At 41.0% G+C, this 17507-nt stretch overlaps 1 protein-coding gene across 2 annotated transcripts in view; it reads right to left on the bottom strand.

Moving 5' to 3' along the window:
- The window catches only part of RSPRY1 (ring finger and SPRY domain containing 1), a 46187-nt gene that overhangs the window by 15385 nt on the left and 13295 nt on the right, over positions 1–17507 (bottom strand). For both annotated transcript variants that reach the window (XM_059382547.1, XM_059382548.1), the window contains exons 2-10: positions 15959–16463; positions 10957–11009; positions 10159–10271; positions 8980–9106; positions 7870–7928; positions 5906–5972; positions 5363–5494; positions 4330–4445; positions 3067–3210 (exon numbers count right to left, since the gene is read on the bottom strand). In XM_059382547.1, the coding sequence (XP_059238530.1) occupies positions 3067–3210; positions 4330–4445; positions 5363–5494; positions 5906–5972; positions 7870–7928; positions 8980–9106; positions 10159–10271; positions 10957–11009; positions 15959–16308 (1161 nt within the window). In that variant the 5' untranslated portion in view covers positions 16309–16463. The remainder of the gene's footprint in view (positions 1–3066; positions 3211–4329; positions 4446–5362; positions 5495–5905; positions 5973–7869; positions 7929–8979; positions 9107–10158; positions 10272–10956; positions 11010–15958; positions 16464–17507) is intronic.

Here is a 17507-nt window from a genome sequence, read left to right as displayed (position 1 = left end):
ATATGGAGTGATTTTGAGGGACTTGTGGGAGAGGTGTTGGCATCCTGGCCCCTAAAACACTGGCTATTGTATTTCTTGTCTCTTGACTCTTGGATGTTGCCTTGGTGCCCGTTTGCTTCCAAACCCCTCAAGACTCTGGGAGTTTTTAACAGGCTTTCAAGTTATTCCCCCTTTCTGTTTAAGATAGCAGAGTCATTTTCTCCAAGGCAAGGGGCTACAACAGGGGAAGGAGCATGGGTTATTTGGACCAGGGCTTGGATTCTTCTCCAGCACTTGGGGACTAGGTGACAATGGGCAAGTCTGTAAATTAATTTGTCAGAACCTTACTCTCCTCATCTTTAAATGGGAGAATAATACCTTCCCAAAGTCTTGAGAAGATTAGAGACAGTATGTGAAAGACCTGTCACATGGTAGATGCTTATGAAAAGGCAAAAGATATTTTAGATAACTCAAAATGTACCTTAAAGATTTGCTCCACCGAAACCTCCAGAAAATATACAGCCCAGTAAGACAAAATAGTCTTTAAGGTGACCTGAACAAAGGCTATCCTTAAGCTTCTTACTTTAAATTCTTTTTTTTTTCCTTAAGATTCTTAAAATTTATTCACTGGAGAGAGAGAGAGACAGGAGCACAAGCAGGGGTTGGGGGGAGAGAGATAGAAAGGGAGCACAAGCAGGGGAGAGGCAGAGAAAGAAGCAGACTCCTTGCTGAGCAGGAGCCCGATGCAGGACTCCATCTCAGGACCCTGGGATCATGACCTGAGCCAAAGGCAAACACTTAACCATCTAAGCCACCCAGGCACCCCTAAGCTTCTCATTTTAATGCTTGATCTCTGAGCCCAACACTTTGATCATCCTTTCAAAACCAAAGCCTAAGCAGTAAGAATTAAAACAAGAGGCAGTGTGGATGGACTTCAAGTCTTCAAGAAACTGGGTGTATCTATGGATGACTTATTCCATAAAACCACACCCTGTCTGTACAAGCAAAAAGATTCAGAATTGCCAGAACAATGTCCATTTGAAGCAAAGTTTTAAGTTTGGCAACATGATTACAATCCTACATTTGGGAAAGGAGATCTCAGACTTCACTGATTTCTAACAGGGAATCAACCAGTACTTGGATCAGGGAAAAAAATGTTATTCGTTACTTAAAGAAAGAAATTAAAAGTCTACTAAACAATTCAGAGGACAGGAAAACAGATTTTAAGCCTCTTAATTTGAGGAGCTGAAGTTTTTGCAACTATTGGGAGAAGTCAGTTTAATCCACCAGAAAAAATGATCCAGCTTCACCAGTTATTAAAATAAAATGTTTTTGATATTCAGAATCAGATATACTACACCTAGATCTGTGGTGTGTTTGCTAGCAAATGAAGAGAAACAAATGCTGTATCAAAGCTTCCCCCCTAAAGGAATCCATCTTTCTTCTAGTTCTGGAGCAATTTTTTACATCCAAAGGAGGCGGCTCTCTAATTCTCTGAGATTTTTTCCATATTCAAATGTGAACAAAACTACTGTAGAACAGAAAGGAGCCTGAATTCTAGTCTGAGATTCTTTAGGTCCCTCTTTTAGGCTCAGTTTTCTCATTCGGGAAATGGAAATTATGACCGTAAACACTGTGGTGGGAATCAGATGATTGGCTCTAAAATGACAATGTTCTGGAAATAAAGACTTTTTCCCCCCAAGTCCTAAAAAAACTGTCTTCAGGGCTGTCAGGGCAACTGATACCACCTGCTTTAAATCAGGGCCCAAGGTGAGAACTAAGAGACTAACTGGCATTGTTCTCCAGACCCATGTACTTCTGACTTCATGTTGCCACAATTGAGCCCCACACTTCCAGGTTTTACTGAAGGTCCAGTCAATGAGGAGGCCCTTCATCAGGGAAAGTTCCCAAAGAAAGCAATTGTAGATGGAGTCTAGTTTTCTGTCCTGGACAAGAATCTGACCTCTCTACTGGCCCTCTTCCTCCAATTGTCTCTCCAGCAAGGAGTTTAGCAAAACACCATGCACAATTCTAAGACATTATATAGCCTCACTGAAAGGGGCCCTTTCAAACTACACTTCTGGCAGGCAAGATCAGTTTGGTTCACTTCTAAAACCCATCCATATGGGAGAGTGGTGTTTAGATGAACAAAATAATCCAAGGGGTTTTCCCAGTTCAAAGGGCAAAAATCCTATGTCCATAAAAGATTCTAGATCAAAACTGGATTAATTCCAAACAGCTTAAAATTGGAATAACTCAAGAAAGCTGTTCAGGCTGGGCATCTGAAGGGTATAAATTGGCAAGAAATCAACATCTGTAGGAAAGGGAGGAACCCCAGCCTCGGACACGCAAGTAGCGGGAGCCAAATCCTGCTTCCTCTAGCGGGTTTCATCTTCCCTCTTTACATGACAGCTTTCTACAACAGAAGATAAATGCTAAATATTGGAAACAAATGTGCCCACTAGTTACAAAGTAAAAATCAAGTAAAAGAAGTCAAGCCAACATTTAGTATTTTATGAAAGGAAGAGAATTCCTACAAAGTTCTTAGAGCTTACACGTGAGGCAAAAGGCTTCACGGGTTCCAGTATAAAAACAGAGCCAGAGAAGGGCGCCTGGGTGGCTCAGTGGGTTAAAGCCTCTGCCTTCAGTTCAGGTCATGATCCCAGGGTTCTGGGATCGAGCCCCACATCGAGCAGGAAGGCTCTCTGCTCAGCGGGGAGCCTGCTTCCTCCTCTCTCTCTCTGCCTGCCTCTCCGCCTACTTGTGATTTCTGTCTGTCAAATAAATAAATAAAATCTTTAAAAAAAACAAAACACCAACTGAGCCAGAGATCTGGCTGGGCTGGAGGAGAGCCTACAAAGACAAAGGACACACCCAACACCCAACCTCTAGGTGCAAATTTAAAACTCAAGGTAGGGGAAAAAATCCAAGGGACAATTTCCCTTGTGTCTTCCTATTTCAGAACCAGGTTAGCAAACCCCTGTGAGGTGTCTGGCAGCATTTGGTTCAGCCTGAGAAATGGTGTCCTCCACCCACTCTCCAAAAAGCTGCTGTTGCCCTGTTTACACTGTTCTCTAGGGTACTCACATGATTGAGAAATTTGCTGTCTCGTGTGGCCCAGCCGATCTGCATGACACCAGAAGTGATCACGGTGACTTCGTAGTACCATACCCCCGCATCCACGCAAAAGGTGCAACGCACGCTTTCAAAAGAGGAGGCATCGCAGCGAGCCTGGCAAAACCAAAGTGTGCGACAGCCCACCATCAGTGCCCGAGACTGTGGAAGTTAGGTGAACACCCAGAGGTGGAATGTCTTTTCCTTATTAAAGCTTCTGGTGGACACTCGTTTCTTTCTCTGTGCATCCTCAGTGACACAAAGTGCAAAACAGAATGAAGCACACATATCTCTTTTGTAGCTTTACATCTAGGGAGTTCTAACAGGGCTGGAAGGCCTCAAAGATGGCTGTAGTAAGCATTAACGAGGGCTACTTTTTGAAGTACCCTTCCGATAGAATCTTTTATGATTGCATCAACATGGCCTAAGCCTGCACTTGTTAGGATGCAGAGAGGGGAAGACACTGAAGGGTATAAGATGGGGTACCTAAAAATAACTGAAAGCAGAAAACTACGGCAGGCATTTGGCAATAACTTAAGATCAAAGAGCTGTCTGCAGCCACTCTTCAAACGGCTCTTTAATCTTGACGCGTCTTGTGCCTGATGGTGCCAGCTTCCTGTACATAAGCAGCTTTCATCAACCTGCACCACCAAAACGGCAGCATTTCCAACATACAGGAGGAAGGGAAGCGCTAGCCAGAATATAACTGGTAATGCAGGTATTCAAAAAGGAAGGGCCTCTTTTAGAAACACTAGTCTCTGCACCTTTAGCTGAATAAAGAGGCAGAGATTGAAAACAGACATACTTAAATCAAATTGTCTATAGGGAACACACTGAGGGTTGCCAGAGGGGAGGTGGGGGGTGGGGAGAGACTGTATTAAATGGGTTGTGATGAGCACCAGTGTTGTGTGTTAGTGATGAATCACTAAATTCTATACCTGAAATTAATATTGTACTGTATGTGGACTAGAATTTAAGTAAAAACTTGAAACTACAAAAAAAATTCAAATTGTCAAATATTAATAGTGCTTACTATGTGTATGGCACCAAGTGGGATATTAAGGAGTTAAATAACACCTCAGACACCCTCTCCCTGCCACTTCCACCTCTACCCACTCTTGGAATATGACATAAAACTTCCATCTATTCTGCAAGAAATGGCTCTTTGTTCAGAAGCAGGGTGTGAAAATGAGAACAAGCTCTTTCCCCTGCATGTTCCATCCATGAAAGCTTTACCTCCAAGCCGTGAGGCGAGATCTTCAGGTACTCGCTGACATCGTTGCTGTTCAGCATGGCCCTAATGCTATTCAAGTCCACTTTCTCATAGGTCAGCTGCCTACTGTCTTTTAAAACTGCAAAAGAAAAAGTGGTCATGTTTCTAAGGCAGGCTCTTGTGGGAAAAACCTAGTGTCATCGTGGGCTGCCATTCCAGCTATGAAGTGGAGGTGCCCAGAAATGGCAGGACAGGTAGGGAGACTTCAAACCTTGCCTTTCTGCTGTACGACCGTATGAGGATCAATCAAGCAAAAGCTGGGACAAGCTACGACGGCACTGCCAGGTTTCTGCTTCTATTCCCTGTATTTGTTATTGTGCATGTAACAAAATGTACTTTCTACTTTTCTGGAATGATTCTGTCATGGGAACCATACAGGCTGAGCACAAAGCAACTCTCCACAACATTGTGGCAGGAGGAAGGGTACACACATCCGGCCATGCCTTAGCACATGTGCTAACTGCGCTGGGGGGGGGGGGGTGAGGATTTAGTAGCAGGATAGTTTTAGTTCTAGCAGCCCTTGAGGAGATAAAGAAAAGCCAGGAGCAGCCCTCTTGGTGTAGGAAAGATGTGTCTTGAGTTTTGAAGAGCCATATCAGGACAGGGAGAAGAGTAAAGAGAGGGAACTCCAAGTGAGGGAAAGGCCTAGCGAGGTCAGGATGACTGGGGCCTACTTGCAAGAGAGTGAGGAGACAGTCTGTAAAGGGAAGAGCTGACTGGACACTGCCATCTGATTAACGGCCCGGATACACCAGGAAGTGCGGTACCAGTAAAAGTTTCTGAACAGGAGAGCGCTGAAATTAGAACTATGCCATATAATTTTCATCTGGAGGGTCCCTAGAATACTTTCCTGCTACAATATGGCCAACCGACAATATCAGCCTTTTCAAGGAAAGTGTCACACTCACTGTTACAAAATGAAGAACAGTGATCCTGTATAAAGAATGGGTTTGGACATGGAAGCAGGAATTTTAACAAAGGACAACGCCTACTTACAGAGATTGTCTAAGCTCCACTGGGCACAGAAACCGACTTGACGCTTCAGATAATCAGGATCATCAGCCCAGGACTCCAAGGTGACGAGTCGGTCACTAATACTGGATTCAGAGATAGTCAATTTATTTTCACCTGTTGGGGAAGACAAGACAACTTGAATCAACCCTGAAAGAGTAGGAGGATTTGCGGGGCAGGTAAGGGGTAGGAAGGAGTGAGGAAAGGCCATCAGAAAACGTGGAAACTAGAATAATGACATAGTCCAAGAGCCTCAACTATTTTCTGGGAAGTAGCAATCTCATCACTAACTTTTTAGCTATAAAAAGTGAGTAACCATGGTCACAAGTGTTGATTCTTGGGTGAGAAGACTCTTGGCTTCTGTCCCTGTTCCATTTTACTGGCCGTGAGGCATCTATCCACATAAAAACAGAACAGGTGCATGTCTGATGAGGCTCAGAGCGTATATGCTCATCCAGTAAGTAAGAAAAATAAGATTTTTAACAACCGATACAGAAGATCATTAGTGCAATAAGTCACTATACCTACTTGTCTGTGCAAACTTTTCCAGTGCGATAAGTGCAAAAAGCATGACTGTGGGGTGGGACTGTAACTTCTGAAAGACAATAAAAGATAAAAAACAAAAAGCAAAAACATCATTCCCCTGCAGAGGTGGCAAGTTAGCAATTTCCTTTGTACCCAGTATGTGCTAGATTTGTTGGGAGCAGTCAGAAAACTTTTACTCTTCTATGTCTTCAGTTGTCTGTTTGCTAATACTGTTAGTAATGAGAAACCAAGATGGAGTCTCATAAAATCTCCTATTATTTTTTGGAAATCACTGGGTCCATTGATAGATATGCAGATTTCAAAAGTATTTTGTTAAAAGTACTATGTTATTCTACTTAGTAACACTTGTATTAGGGCTTTGCGAAATAAGACTATGTTCATTCTTACATTCATTTAAGCAAGCAAACAGAAACCGAGAATTGTAGCTAAGAATGACTTTTATTCAGAGCCCTTCAAGGGTTACCCCAAGCTCCAAAATGATAAATGAAAGGAACAACTAATGGCTTAGTTTTCAGTCTGTTCTCTGAAAGGAACTGCACAAATGCTGATGGTGGGTGGGAGAGCGCTCTTCCAGTTACAGTTAACTTCCCATCACAGGTGTTCCCCTTTAAAGAAAGGTCTTCCTGCTTAACATCACACCTTCTTGCAGCCATCCTTTCCCACAGCTCCGTTAGGAGCAAAGGAACTCAGAACATGCGATGATTCCTACTCACTTCCCTGGGGCTCAAAGGTTCTGCAAAGCTCATATAACCACCAGTCTGCCCCACAGTAAAGCCTGTTCAGCACTCTGCTTCTTGCCATACCCACTTTTCAATCCCTCTGTCTGGTTTTGCAGGCCCCAAGTCCTCCCCACGAAGCTGTCCAGGCCCATCCTCCTGTCTCTGAACACTGTCTCCTGATCAAACAATTCTATGTAATATGCCAGGAGCAGGGCCATTCCTATCTCTGGGCTTCTGCTGTTGATGCCTTTAGTCAAGAAACCCATTTTTCCCTCTGGGGTGCAGGGACTAATCCTGACCTATGATGTGATCCCGCTGATGGCCCAAGTTCATGAGGAAGCCTGTTTCTCACAGCTCTCTCAGCTCTCACCATCCCTATCTTCCGCCCCTCTCCGTCACCCTCTCAGAACTCTTATGGTACTTAGTCTGAAGGACACGATTTTGCCCTTAACCACATCCTGTCATAAAATGGAGGCTAAGTGGTTTGTCTGGGTAGGGCAGTTTTGTCCCCTCAGTCAATCAGGAAGATTCTTGAGAGCAGAGGACTGTTATACTAATTTTGTATCCACACAGTGCTTGCTTAGCATAATGGTGTGTGTTTTAAGTACATATCATACAGGTACTGAGAAATAAGGTCTTTCAGATGTTGAAGAAGGCCAGTGCTCACTAGGCCTACAAAAGTAATTTTTACAAATACAGACCAGTCAAGTCTGCAGTCGGCCCGTGTGAGCGATCTGACAGCACCACCTCAGCAAACCACGAGCTTCACAGACAATAGATCAAATACTCTATGGCAACAGTTAGAAGAGCGGTAGCCAGGGAGGGAGGGAAGGAGTAGAGATTTATAGACACTGGCAATCTGACCTGACAGTTTCCTGGCTGGGAATGCCATGTAATTTTGTTTCCACTGTGGAGGTCCCTACTACCATTTGGCAAACTCTAAGGACACACACAAAAGCCAGTCATAGTAGCTATCTTATGACTAAATTTAAAACCAGACCAGTTTGGCTGCTTTTGCTTGTAATGAATTCCTATCCCACCCTCATTTTTTCTTTTCTTTTTTCTTTTTTCCTTTTTAATAGGAGGGAATAGATAAACACTCAAGAAACACCTGCAAATAAAATTTATAACCAACTCCATTCTCTGTGCCAGTGGTTAAACTGCCAATTTTAGAAAAATGCACAGTTGTAGATGACTGAGAAAAACTGGCTTTGATACCTTACTTACCAGACACTGTAGCAAATATTCCAGTATTCCCGGGCTAAGTAAGCCTATACTTGCAGGACCTAGACAACACAACAAACATGAGATATAATGAAATGGGCCATATTCTTTTTTATCAGTAATTATAACAATAAAATTGATTTGTGAACTGTTTGACAGCTACTGTCATGCACATGGTCTTATTTAAGCCTCCTGCTCTGAGGCAGGGAATAGCAGTGTTCCCATTTCACAGCTAAGCAACTGAACCCACGGTGAAGTGACTCATTCCAGTGCACTTGGGGTACATGTGGAAGAACCAGAGCCAGCATCCAGATGTCCTGATTTTGAATTCGTTGTTTCTTTCTTTCCTTTTTTTTTTTTTCTTTTAAAGATTTTACTTATTTATTTGACAGAGAGAGACAGTGAGAGAGGGGACACAAGGAGGGTGAGTGGGAGAGGGAGAAGCAGGTTTCCCATTGAGCAGGGAGCCTGATGTGGGGCTTGATCCCAGGACCCTGGGATCATGACCTGAATTGAACGCAGACACTTAACAACTGAGCCACCCAAACACCCTGAATCCGTTGTTTCTTTCACGATACGTGATGAACTAGCTGAGGTATTCACCTGTATTTGGATATTAACTTGCCTAAAGTGGGTCACGTCCATAAGCAAGTTAAGTATCTGCTTCTCTTCTCAGGAACTGCTCCAATTTAATGTTCTTATTCCTCTTCCCCAACTTAGTATGTCTCCACTATCTGGCTGAACTTTATAAAGTAAATACATGTATCTTATCTATTATATGCATAAATATATAACTACATAATCTTTATTTTACTGAATTTAGCCTTTTATTCCTAATTTTAAAGCACATAAATAAAACTTGTTCTTTTAAGTGTCCCTCTGAAAATCCTCAAAGCTAAATTATATTGCACTCATCTCTTTGGCCTTTGAGTAATTTTTTCCCAGTAAGTTCTGTCCCTAAATTTTTATTTACTTATGTATTTTTTGGTGGTGGTGGTTGGGACAAAGACCTTCCTTTCTGGTACAACAGGTTTGCTTAAACACCTGCAGTGCAGTCTTCTCCTTTATGTCAAACAAGTGAAGATCTTTCCTGGTAGAGGTTCCCAGAGTTACCTGCTAGTTTCTCAGCCAAGCAGCCTAGGACTGCAGAAGTGTTCCTGTGTTTGGCAGGATGACCCGAGTCCTGGCAAGCTACTTCTCCATTTAAATTGAGAATTTCAGTCAATTTCTGGAGTGCATCCTAAAAACAAAAATGTACAAGTGGATGTCATAAATAGATTACTTAGGCTTTTTTCCCCCAAGGGAATAATTTGAGATGAAAGCTACCTTGCCAGCTATTGAATTAACTCAGAAGGAACATAAAGAAATGATATAATCCACCCAATGATGTCATTATTGATGGGAAATGTTATTTGATCAACCTGGAAGTTTTCTTACATGAATTGTTAAGATTTCCCTTCATTCAAAATGTACCAGTTGTATCAAAAATACATTATATACTCTTGAATCATTAAACAGACTAAATTCACCCAAATGCCAAAATGACTGATAACAACTGGGCCTTAGTAATGTTGAAGTAAAAAGTGACGTACAATTTTTTTTTTTTTTTTAAATCAAGCAAGAGCAAATCTCACCAGAGTTTTTGATGCAAATTATAAAAGAAACCCATTATAAGCTTAGGGACTAGGCCAAAGGCTTTTCTCTTCTGTCTGTAATGTTTTCCATGTTGTGCCTAAATGTCTGAGGCTTAAACAAATGAAAGATACCAGCATCCAAAATTTGAAAAAACGTAGTCCATAGAACATATGGACTAAGATAATGAAAGTTTGATACTTTTGTTCTATATAAGGGAAAATCAAGGTTATGCCAGTCTTTAATATGTTTAAGACTCACAAGTACTTTCAGTGTAACAGTTTTTTTTCTCTTAATAGGAAACATTAAAGAAAACCTTTTGTAATGAGAAAACTGTTTAGCAGGGGGTAAGAAAATAATCAGCTCAGCAACGTTCTCTTTTATGAACGTTCTTTTAATTTCAAATACAGATTGCCATTTCAGATATAAATGCTTTCATTTTTAATATTTTAAACTAAAGCTTTATAGTAAATTATTGACAGAAAGAGGATGTAGCACTTCATTAGTAATAAAAGGCAAGTTTACATAATAAAGTTGATACTGAATGAAATAGACCCCAAATGTATAAAGAGGAAACACATTATGTCAAAAGTCTTTGTGGATGTTCATCCTGTGTTTAAGCATAGGTGACAGTTTCACAAAAGCCAAGTATTGACTCACTTTAGTGGGCAATGGACATTCATCTAGTAACAATGTTATAACAGCTGGTCCCAGTGGATCTTCCAATGGAATAACTCTGATTAAAGACTGGACAACATCCAACCATCCTTCATCTAAGAGCAAATCAAGAAGATTCTATGAATGGAGCGACTATTTTAAAAACGTGAAAATACAGAACTTATAACACAAAGTGACTTCACAACAAAACAGAAACAATTCTGGCTTTTAAGCAGCTAACACTGGCATGGACATCGTCATTAATTGTAGTCATCATGGTAGAGTCATAGATTCTTAACTTATAGGAGCCTGGTGATTTGGAGGAATCTTCGTTTGGACAAAACTAAAGGTATGGTCCTGGGTTCTCAAATTATAACTAAAATAGTTTCAGCACCTTATTTATAACATAGGCATTTACTGAGGAGATTAAGTATCCGAAGCAGTTGGCTCTAATTTCAGATGACACTTAGGAAATTGAGGGACAAAAAATGTTCTCCCCATTCTGGAAGGGCTATGGTCAAAGATCTATCAGATCCCCCCAAATTTTTCTTTTAATAATTTTGGTGAAATAAAACCAATACTGAGAAGTATAGTTATATATTCAGGATGCAGTATACAGTGGCTATTAATTATTACCCCTGTACAGGAAAATTTCCATACACTAATGGCTTTTTTTCATGATCATGTGTGTTAAGTACTTTGGGAGTCTTATTTAAAAAAAAAAAAAAAAAAGTGGCCACATTTTTTCATAGTCATTAACTCATTAGAAAGTATTTTAAGAAAACTTTAAGAAAAGAATACCTGTTTCTGCCATTTCGTGCAATGTGATCATTGAATAGGGAGGTTCCTGATCACTGAAAAACAAATAGTCAAGATATCAAAAGTGAAGAACTAAGAAATAACAATTCCAAATAAAAATTCCAACTGAAAGTGTGGGAGTGGAGAGAGAAAGAAGAAATGCATATGGGGAGGGACAGAAGAAACTGCTTCAGCTCCACTCTTTATACAACACGCATAACATGAGCTCATTTCTAACGACCCTCTGTGATGGCCCACAATTCAAATGAGTGGGAGGGCTTAGGAAAGGACCACCACTGGCCTGAAGTAAAAGCACAGGACTAAAACTGGAGGCCAGATACTTGCTTTCAGCTTTCCTTTAGAGGCTCAGTGCCAATGAGGTCAACATCATCTCCCTCCAACTTACCTCAAAAAAACACCAGGAAGGGAGATTATAATCTCAACAGAGGATTTATGGAAGCAAGGACCTACATAAACATCTTCATGTTTAAGTGTTCTTCTGGGAAATATCACTATTTGTTTGAACTTCATAAAATGGGTGTTAGAAGAAAAAGAAACCAAACTTAAGCAAGGAGCTATTTAATATTCTAGACACTGGAGGCACCTGGGTGGCTTAGTTGGTTAAGCATCTGCCTTCGGCTCAGTTCATGATCTCATGGTCCTGGGATCCAGCCCCACGCTGGGGCTCTTGGTTGAGCAGGGAGTCTGCTTCTCCCTCTCCTCTGTACCTTGCCCCGCTCAGGCTTGTCCCATGCTCTCTCTCTCAAGTAAAAAATTCCTTATTTTTTTAAAAAAAGATTTAAAAAAGAGATAGGGTGCATGTGCAAAGTGCACAAGCAGGGGGAAATGCATGCAGAGGAAGAAGCAGGCTCCTGGCTGAGCAAGGAGCCAGATGCAGGACTTGATCCCAGGACCCTGGGATCATGACCTGAGCTGAAGGCAGATGTGCTTAACTGACTGAGCCACCCAGGTTTCCCGTAATTAAGTCTTTAAAAAAAATTCTAGACATTGCTCTAAAATGGCATTATATACCTTAATTCAGTGGGGTTTCAATCTGTGATCCCAGGAATCTTAAGGAGGTGCATTAGGGGAGCTTCAATAATGAACAAAATACTTTCCATCAAATAATGGTAAATCTAATTACTCAGGGAATACATTCACATTTACTTACATACCGTGGCTCTCTGTTTTACTACGAAGAAAACTGCAAAAACTATTGTCTTCAATCATTTAATCCTCAGAAAAATCTTGTGATATGGGAATTATTAAGTTCATTTCAGGTATTCATTAGGTACTGCTTATTTGACATATCCTGTACCTTTCCATAACTAAGGGAAAATTCGCATTTAAAAGATTTGTCTTAAATGGTATAACTGACTGCTTACAAGTATTTCTGGAGAGCAATCTGGCAATAATGAAATTAAATGTACCCAACAATACTAGACAAACTCTTACACAGGTTATAGATGCATATGAGGTTATTTGCAGCAGTGCCACATTTGTAGGAACAAAAATTTGTAATTAGTCAAAGTGACCATCACCAGATTACAGGATAACAAAATAGTACTTTCAAGCATACAAAGGAATACTCTGCAGGAGTCAGAAGCAGCTGTAGCTTTACACACAGTAACACAGGTCTCAAACATAATGTTAAGAGAAGTTAAAAACAAGATTTATACAACTGTATCACTTATGGGCTTTTTTTTTTGTTGTTGTTCTTTAACATATTTATTTGACACAGAAAGAGAGAGAGAGAGAGCACAAGCAGGGGGAGTGGCAGAGGGAGAGGGAGAAGCAGGCTCTCCGCTGAGCAGGGATCGTGCGGGGCTCTATCCCAGGACCCTGGGATCATGACCTGAGCCAAAGGCAGACACTAAACCAACTGAGCCACTCAGGTACCTCACTTAGGTAAGTTTTTAAAATCACACACAAGACACTAATATAAACTTCCTGTACAGACATAAATATATGGCAGGCAAATTGGAAGAACATACCTTAAATTCACGAGAATGGTTTCCCACTGATATTTGGATAGTGGGGGGCAAAGGAGACAATAGGGTTAGGGGAAAAGGAAAAAATAATAAAATTATGACAGAGTCAGTGACCAATAAAGACTATAAGGACCTCAATTCTACACAGATGCACTTAAAGGACACCCACAACCTTACATTAAAAAAAAAAAAGATAAAGTTCTTCTTGGAACAGAACTGGAGCAGAAATTCCTGGTGGGAGGGCGGAGCTAAAGTCGTAGGACACTGTGGCTCACTGTCTTGAAACTAGACAGAGGTGACCAGGAGCCACAAGCCTGCATGGTAGGCAATGGGGACCAAAACCCCACCTGTGAAGCTTGGACAGGGTTCCCCACTCAGTGAACAAAGTTGCATAAGTTATGAATGATCATATGAGCTACAACTGATAACAAGCCCCGAGTCTCCAGTGACAGATAAGGCAAAGAAAGCCATGCAGCCCAAGGAAGGCGTGGGCTTCTCACAGTGACGTGGGAACTCGGAACCACCAATTTTAGGTTCAGTCATAGCCTGAAGGTGGATGGGGATGACAATGAAAGTGATGGGAAGAGAAGATAGGCAGAAAGACAGTGTGACGGAGAGGGAGGCAGCACGCGCGCGTGCACACACATGTGCACACACACACACACACACACACTGAGAAAAAAATTCCATCAGGACTCTGTATAGTTCCAAACCATATGACAATCTGAGGTCATATGACCTCAATATGAAGTCTCTACCAAAAAAGTGCAAATAATAGAACTTCAAAATGATTTTAAAATGAATGTATTTAAAGTGTGTTTCCTACAGCAACTGTCTCATTACAGCTTTAGAAACTGCTCTCCTCTCGGAGCAACGTCACCCCTTCCTAAGTAACAAGCAGAAAGAGGAGAATGATGAAGGCCCATCGCTCTCTAACTGCGACATCTACATACATCGTTTTATGTAAACTTGTACTAAGTCCATCTATCCTATCGTTCACGGTTAGCTTTAACAGCCTTATCAACTTTATAGGTTATGAAATTCGTCTCCTTCAGTAGCTTCTCAAAAGGAAGCTACGGTGACTAGGTTTGTAACTGTCTGAAGCCTGTTTTGCCATTAGAGTCTCTAACAGGTCCCGTCACACTTGCTGCTCATCTGCCCTATTTGTCCATTCTCAGAAGAGTCATAGTGATAATTCGGTACATGCAGGTTTAAGAGAAAAGTGACCCTATTCCTCAAATTATGTATACTGCTCACTTCATGTACTTCATCAACAAGTTCCACTTATAATCTATAATATTTTCTAAGATCTTGGAGACAGAGCTCCTACCTTGCTCCCACACACTCTTAATCACTCTTTTAAAAAATATGGCAAAGTATTCTGTACCTGTTTTTTTAATGAGCTTAAAGAACACTGCTCATGGTTTACTTCCTTATTCGGGAAGGGCAACTTCTCATTATAATTTTATGGTATGTTTTAAATGTCACCATGAAGAAACTTTAAATAACAGCTTCTAGCCCCTTGCCTGGGGTTGAGGGGTGAAAAATGGCATAGATTTATATTCAATAAATATTTTCTACAAAAATATGAACATTAAATTAGTTGGGATACCAGAAGTACTGCAAAGGCTGGTTTAATAAACTTAGGGAGGCCTTTCTGAACTGGTTATGGAGAATATTTGTAAGAGCCACCTTTCCCTAGCATGTTCTACAGCAGATAGAAAAATACGCAAAACAAATTTATTTCTATGAGGGAAAAAAAGCACCTCAGAAAAATATGCACAGGTATACCTTGCTTAATGCTCTAATTTTGAGGAATTAAAACTGGATTTTGATAAATGTGATGATCAAATAGTTAGATAGTTAAATTAAGAGAGGCTAAAGCAAAAAGAACCCACATCTAACTTAAAAGGAAAACCCACATTGGGGCGCCTGGGTGGCTCAGTGGGTTAAAGCCTCTGCCTTCGGCTCAGGTCATGATCCCAGGGTTCTGGGATCAAGCCCCGCATCGGGCTCTCTGCTCAGTGGGGAGCCTGCTTCCTCCTCTCTCTCTGCCTACTTGTGATTTCTGTCTGTCAAATAAATGAATAAAATCTTTAAAAAAAGGAAAAAAATTTAAAAAGAAAAGAAAAGAAAACCCACAAATGATCATCTATTAAGCAACTAGAATGTACAAGGCACCACGCTAGATTCTTTATATATATTATCTCGTGATAATCTCTGTAAGAAAGATTTTCTTATGTCTTATAGATGAGGAATCTGAGGCTTAGAGAAGTAACTCTCCCAGTGTCATGTAGCTAGTTCAAGAGCTCAGCCAAAACCTGAAACTTGGTCCATTGTGGTTCTAAAACTTTTGCTCCTAACTACTGAACTATGGTTAAGTCAAAATATTTTTTCAACTTGAACCATGTTCTCCCATTTCACTGTTATTCAATCTGGGATTTCACAAGTAGAGTTAGACAAAGCAGGGGAGAAATAAAAAAGGTACAGGTGCGCCCTGCAGTTTCAATTTACAAGCCTCCCAAATGGATCTAAGATGGCCAAATGAGGGATACAAAAAGGGAGGAGGATACTCTCCTTGACCCCGTCCTTACATTGCCAACAGAAAGTGCATGCAGCTATGCTCTTGGAAAAATAACTCATCTTGACTCTGTGGTCAGTGGTGTAGACAGGCAAGCAAGGTAAGAGTTGGTCTCCGTGAAACGAGTTCCTACTGCAGCTTGCAACACAAACTCACTCCGTGTTTACTACATGCCCTAATGAAGATCGTAGCTTTAATTAGTGTTCTCTGCTATTGAAATGTTTAGACATTTCCAGATAGTAGTAGATGTAGCAAGTAAAAACATCAAGCCTTATAATTTACTCTGCCACTGGAGGAGAAATAAAATATTCTCCCTTGCCTTGTAAGCTCATGGCTTGGTGAATATATTCTAATGAAAGGAAGAACCCCAAAGTTATGGTTCCTGTAGAACATTTTTCATTGCAGAGGGGTGACTAGGGAGTCAGATACTTACTTATCTACAAGAGTCCGTATGACTGCTAGTGTGTCCAGCACTAGCCCATCTACATTTTGTTTCTTTCTCCTTGGCTCATGGGGTCCTCGGCCCCTCCTTGGTGGCCGAACAGGATCCCGGGGTTGGCTCCTCGTGTCAGCAGTGGGTACTGCACTGTTCTCGGCCTGCTGCTGCTGGGTGTCTACACTGTCTTCTGCTCCGCTGTCATCTCGGCAGATACAGGAATTACCCATGGTAGCAGTGGCACCTCTAGTCCCCAGGAAGTGGGCTATGTGCTCCTCAAGAGTCAACAGCAGACCCTGGCCAAGGCTTCTGCTCACTAAGAACACGGCCCAACCAAAGACAATCATTTAGATAGTTTTCAGTTTTCCAAGTACTGTTTTCATAATCTGGAGTCGAGGAACTTGCATTCTATTTGTTTTTAACAACTCAATGTGGAAGAAAGTTGCAGAACTGATCTTCAGCATTATCAGTTACAGGGAATCTGGGTCATCCAGTGGCAGTTCTAAAAGAAAGGGAAGGAAAAATGAATCCAAGTTCATTTGATTACTCAAAACTTTCTTAGTTTGATTTTGTAGGCATTAGGATTACAATGACAAACCATCTTTGGTTATTATAGGTTTCCAACACAAAGAGGTACCTTTGCATAAGAAAATCAACAATTAAAAATTCCTTTTTATCATTATAAAGTTGATTGCTAAACCATTCCCATGTAAACAGGAGTTACCATTTTTTTTAAAAAACCCGTATGTGTGAGGAGCACCTGGGTGGCTCAGTGTGTTAAGCCTCTGTCTTCAGCTTAGATCATGATCATGATCTCGATCGAGCCCCCGAAGAGGGCTCTCTGCTCAGCAGGGAGCCTGCTACTTCCCCTCTCTCTGCATGCCTACTTGTGATCTCAAACGAATAAATAAAATCTTAAAAACAAAACAAAACAAAAAAACCGTGTGTTTGGTTCTACCCATACAGAAATACATTAGAAGAATGAGTTTCAAGGGCTCCTTCTGTGGATTCTGAAAAATGAACTTTTTAAATTTAAATGTAGGAGAAAAGTTAGATGTTTCAAGCAGACTATCAAATTACAGATGTTTGTTGCTTACAAACTTATGATACAAATGATATAGCACCCTCTCAATATCCAGAAGAATAAAAGGCAGAGTGTTTCTCTTGAATGCAGTCACCAAACTGCACAGATTTCCCATTTGGAGGGACTCTTGAGAATTTACAGAATTTACACAAGCAGTTACAAAGTTTTTCTGTTATATTAGCAAGACTGGGGAGAGGTTACATTTTCACAATGATCAGTCTGTTGTAGGACATGTCTGATACAAAGTTACAAAGAAGGATGCACCAGTTCTCTTTGTTTAAAAATACTGACTAAGCACCTTGTGCCCCCACCATGGAGGCACTGGGAGAACAAAGGACAAGGCACAGCCCCTGTCTTCCAGGAATTAATGGATGGCCAGTCTCATCCCATACAGTATGTTCATCAACAGAAAACCTAATGATAGAAGCTGCTCTTCATTAAACTGAGAAAATCTGGTTAGGT

The sequence above is a fragment of the Mustela nigripes genome, chromosome 17, assembly GCF_022355385.1.
Source record: "Mustela nigripes isolate SB6536 chromosome 17, MUSNIG.SB6536, whole genome shotgun sequence".
Lineage (NCBI taxonomy): Eukaryota > Metazoa > Chordata > Mammalia > Carnivora > Mustelidae > Mustela > Mustela nigripes.
The sequence above is the reverse complement of the archived record's forward strand: the minus strand, read 5'-3'. Positions and strand labels throughout refer to the sequence as shown.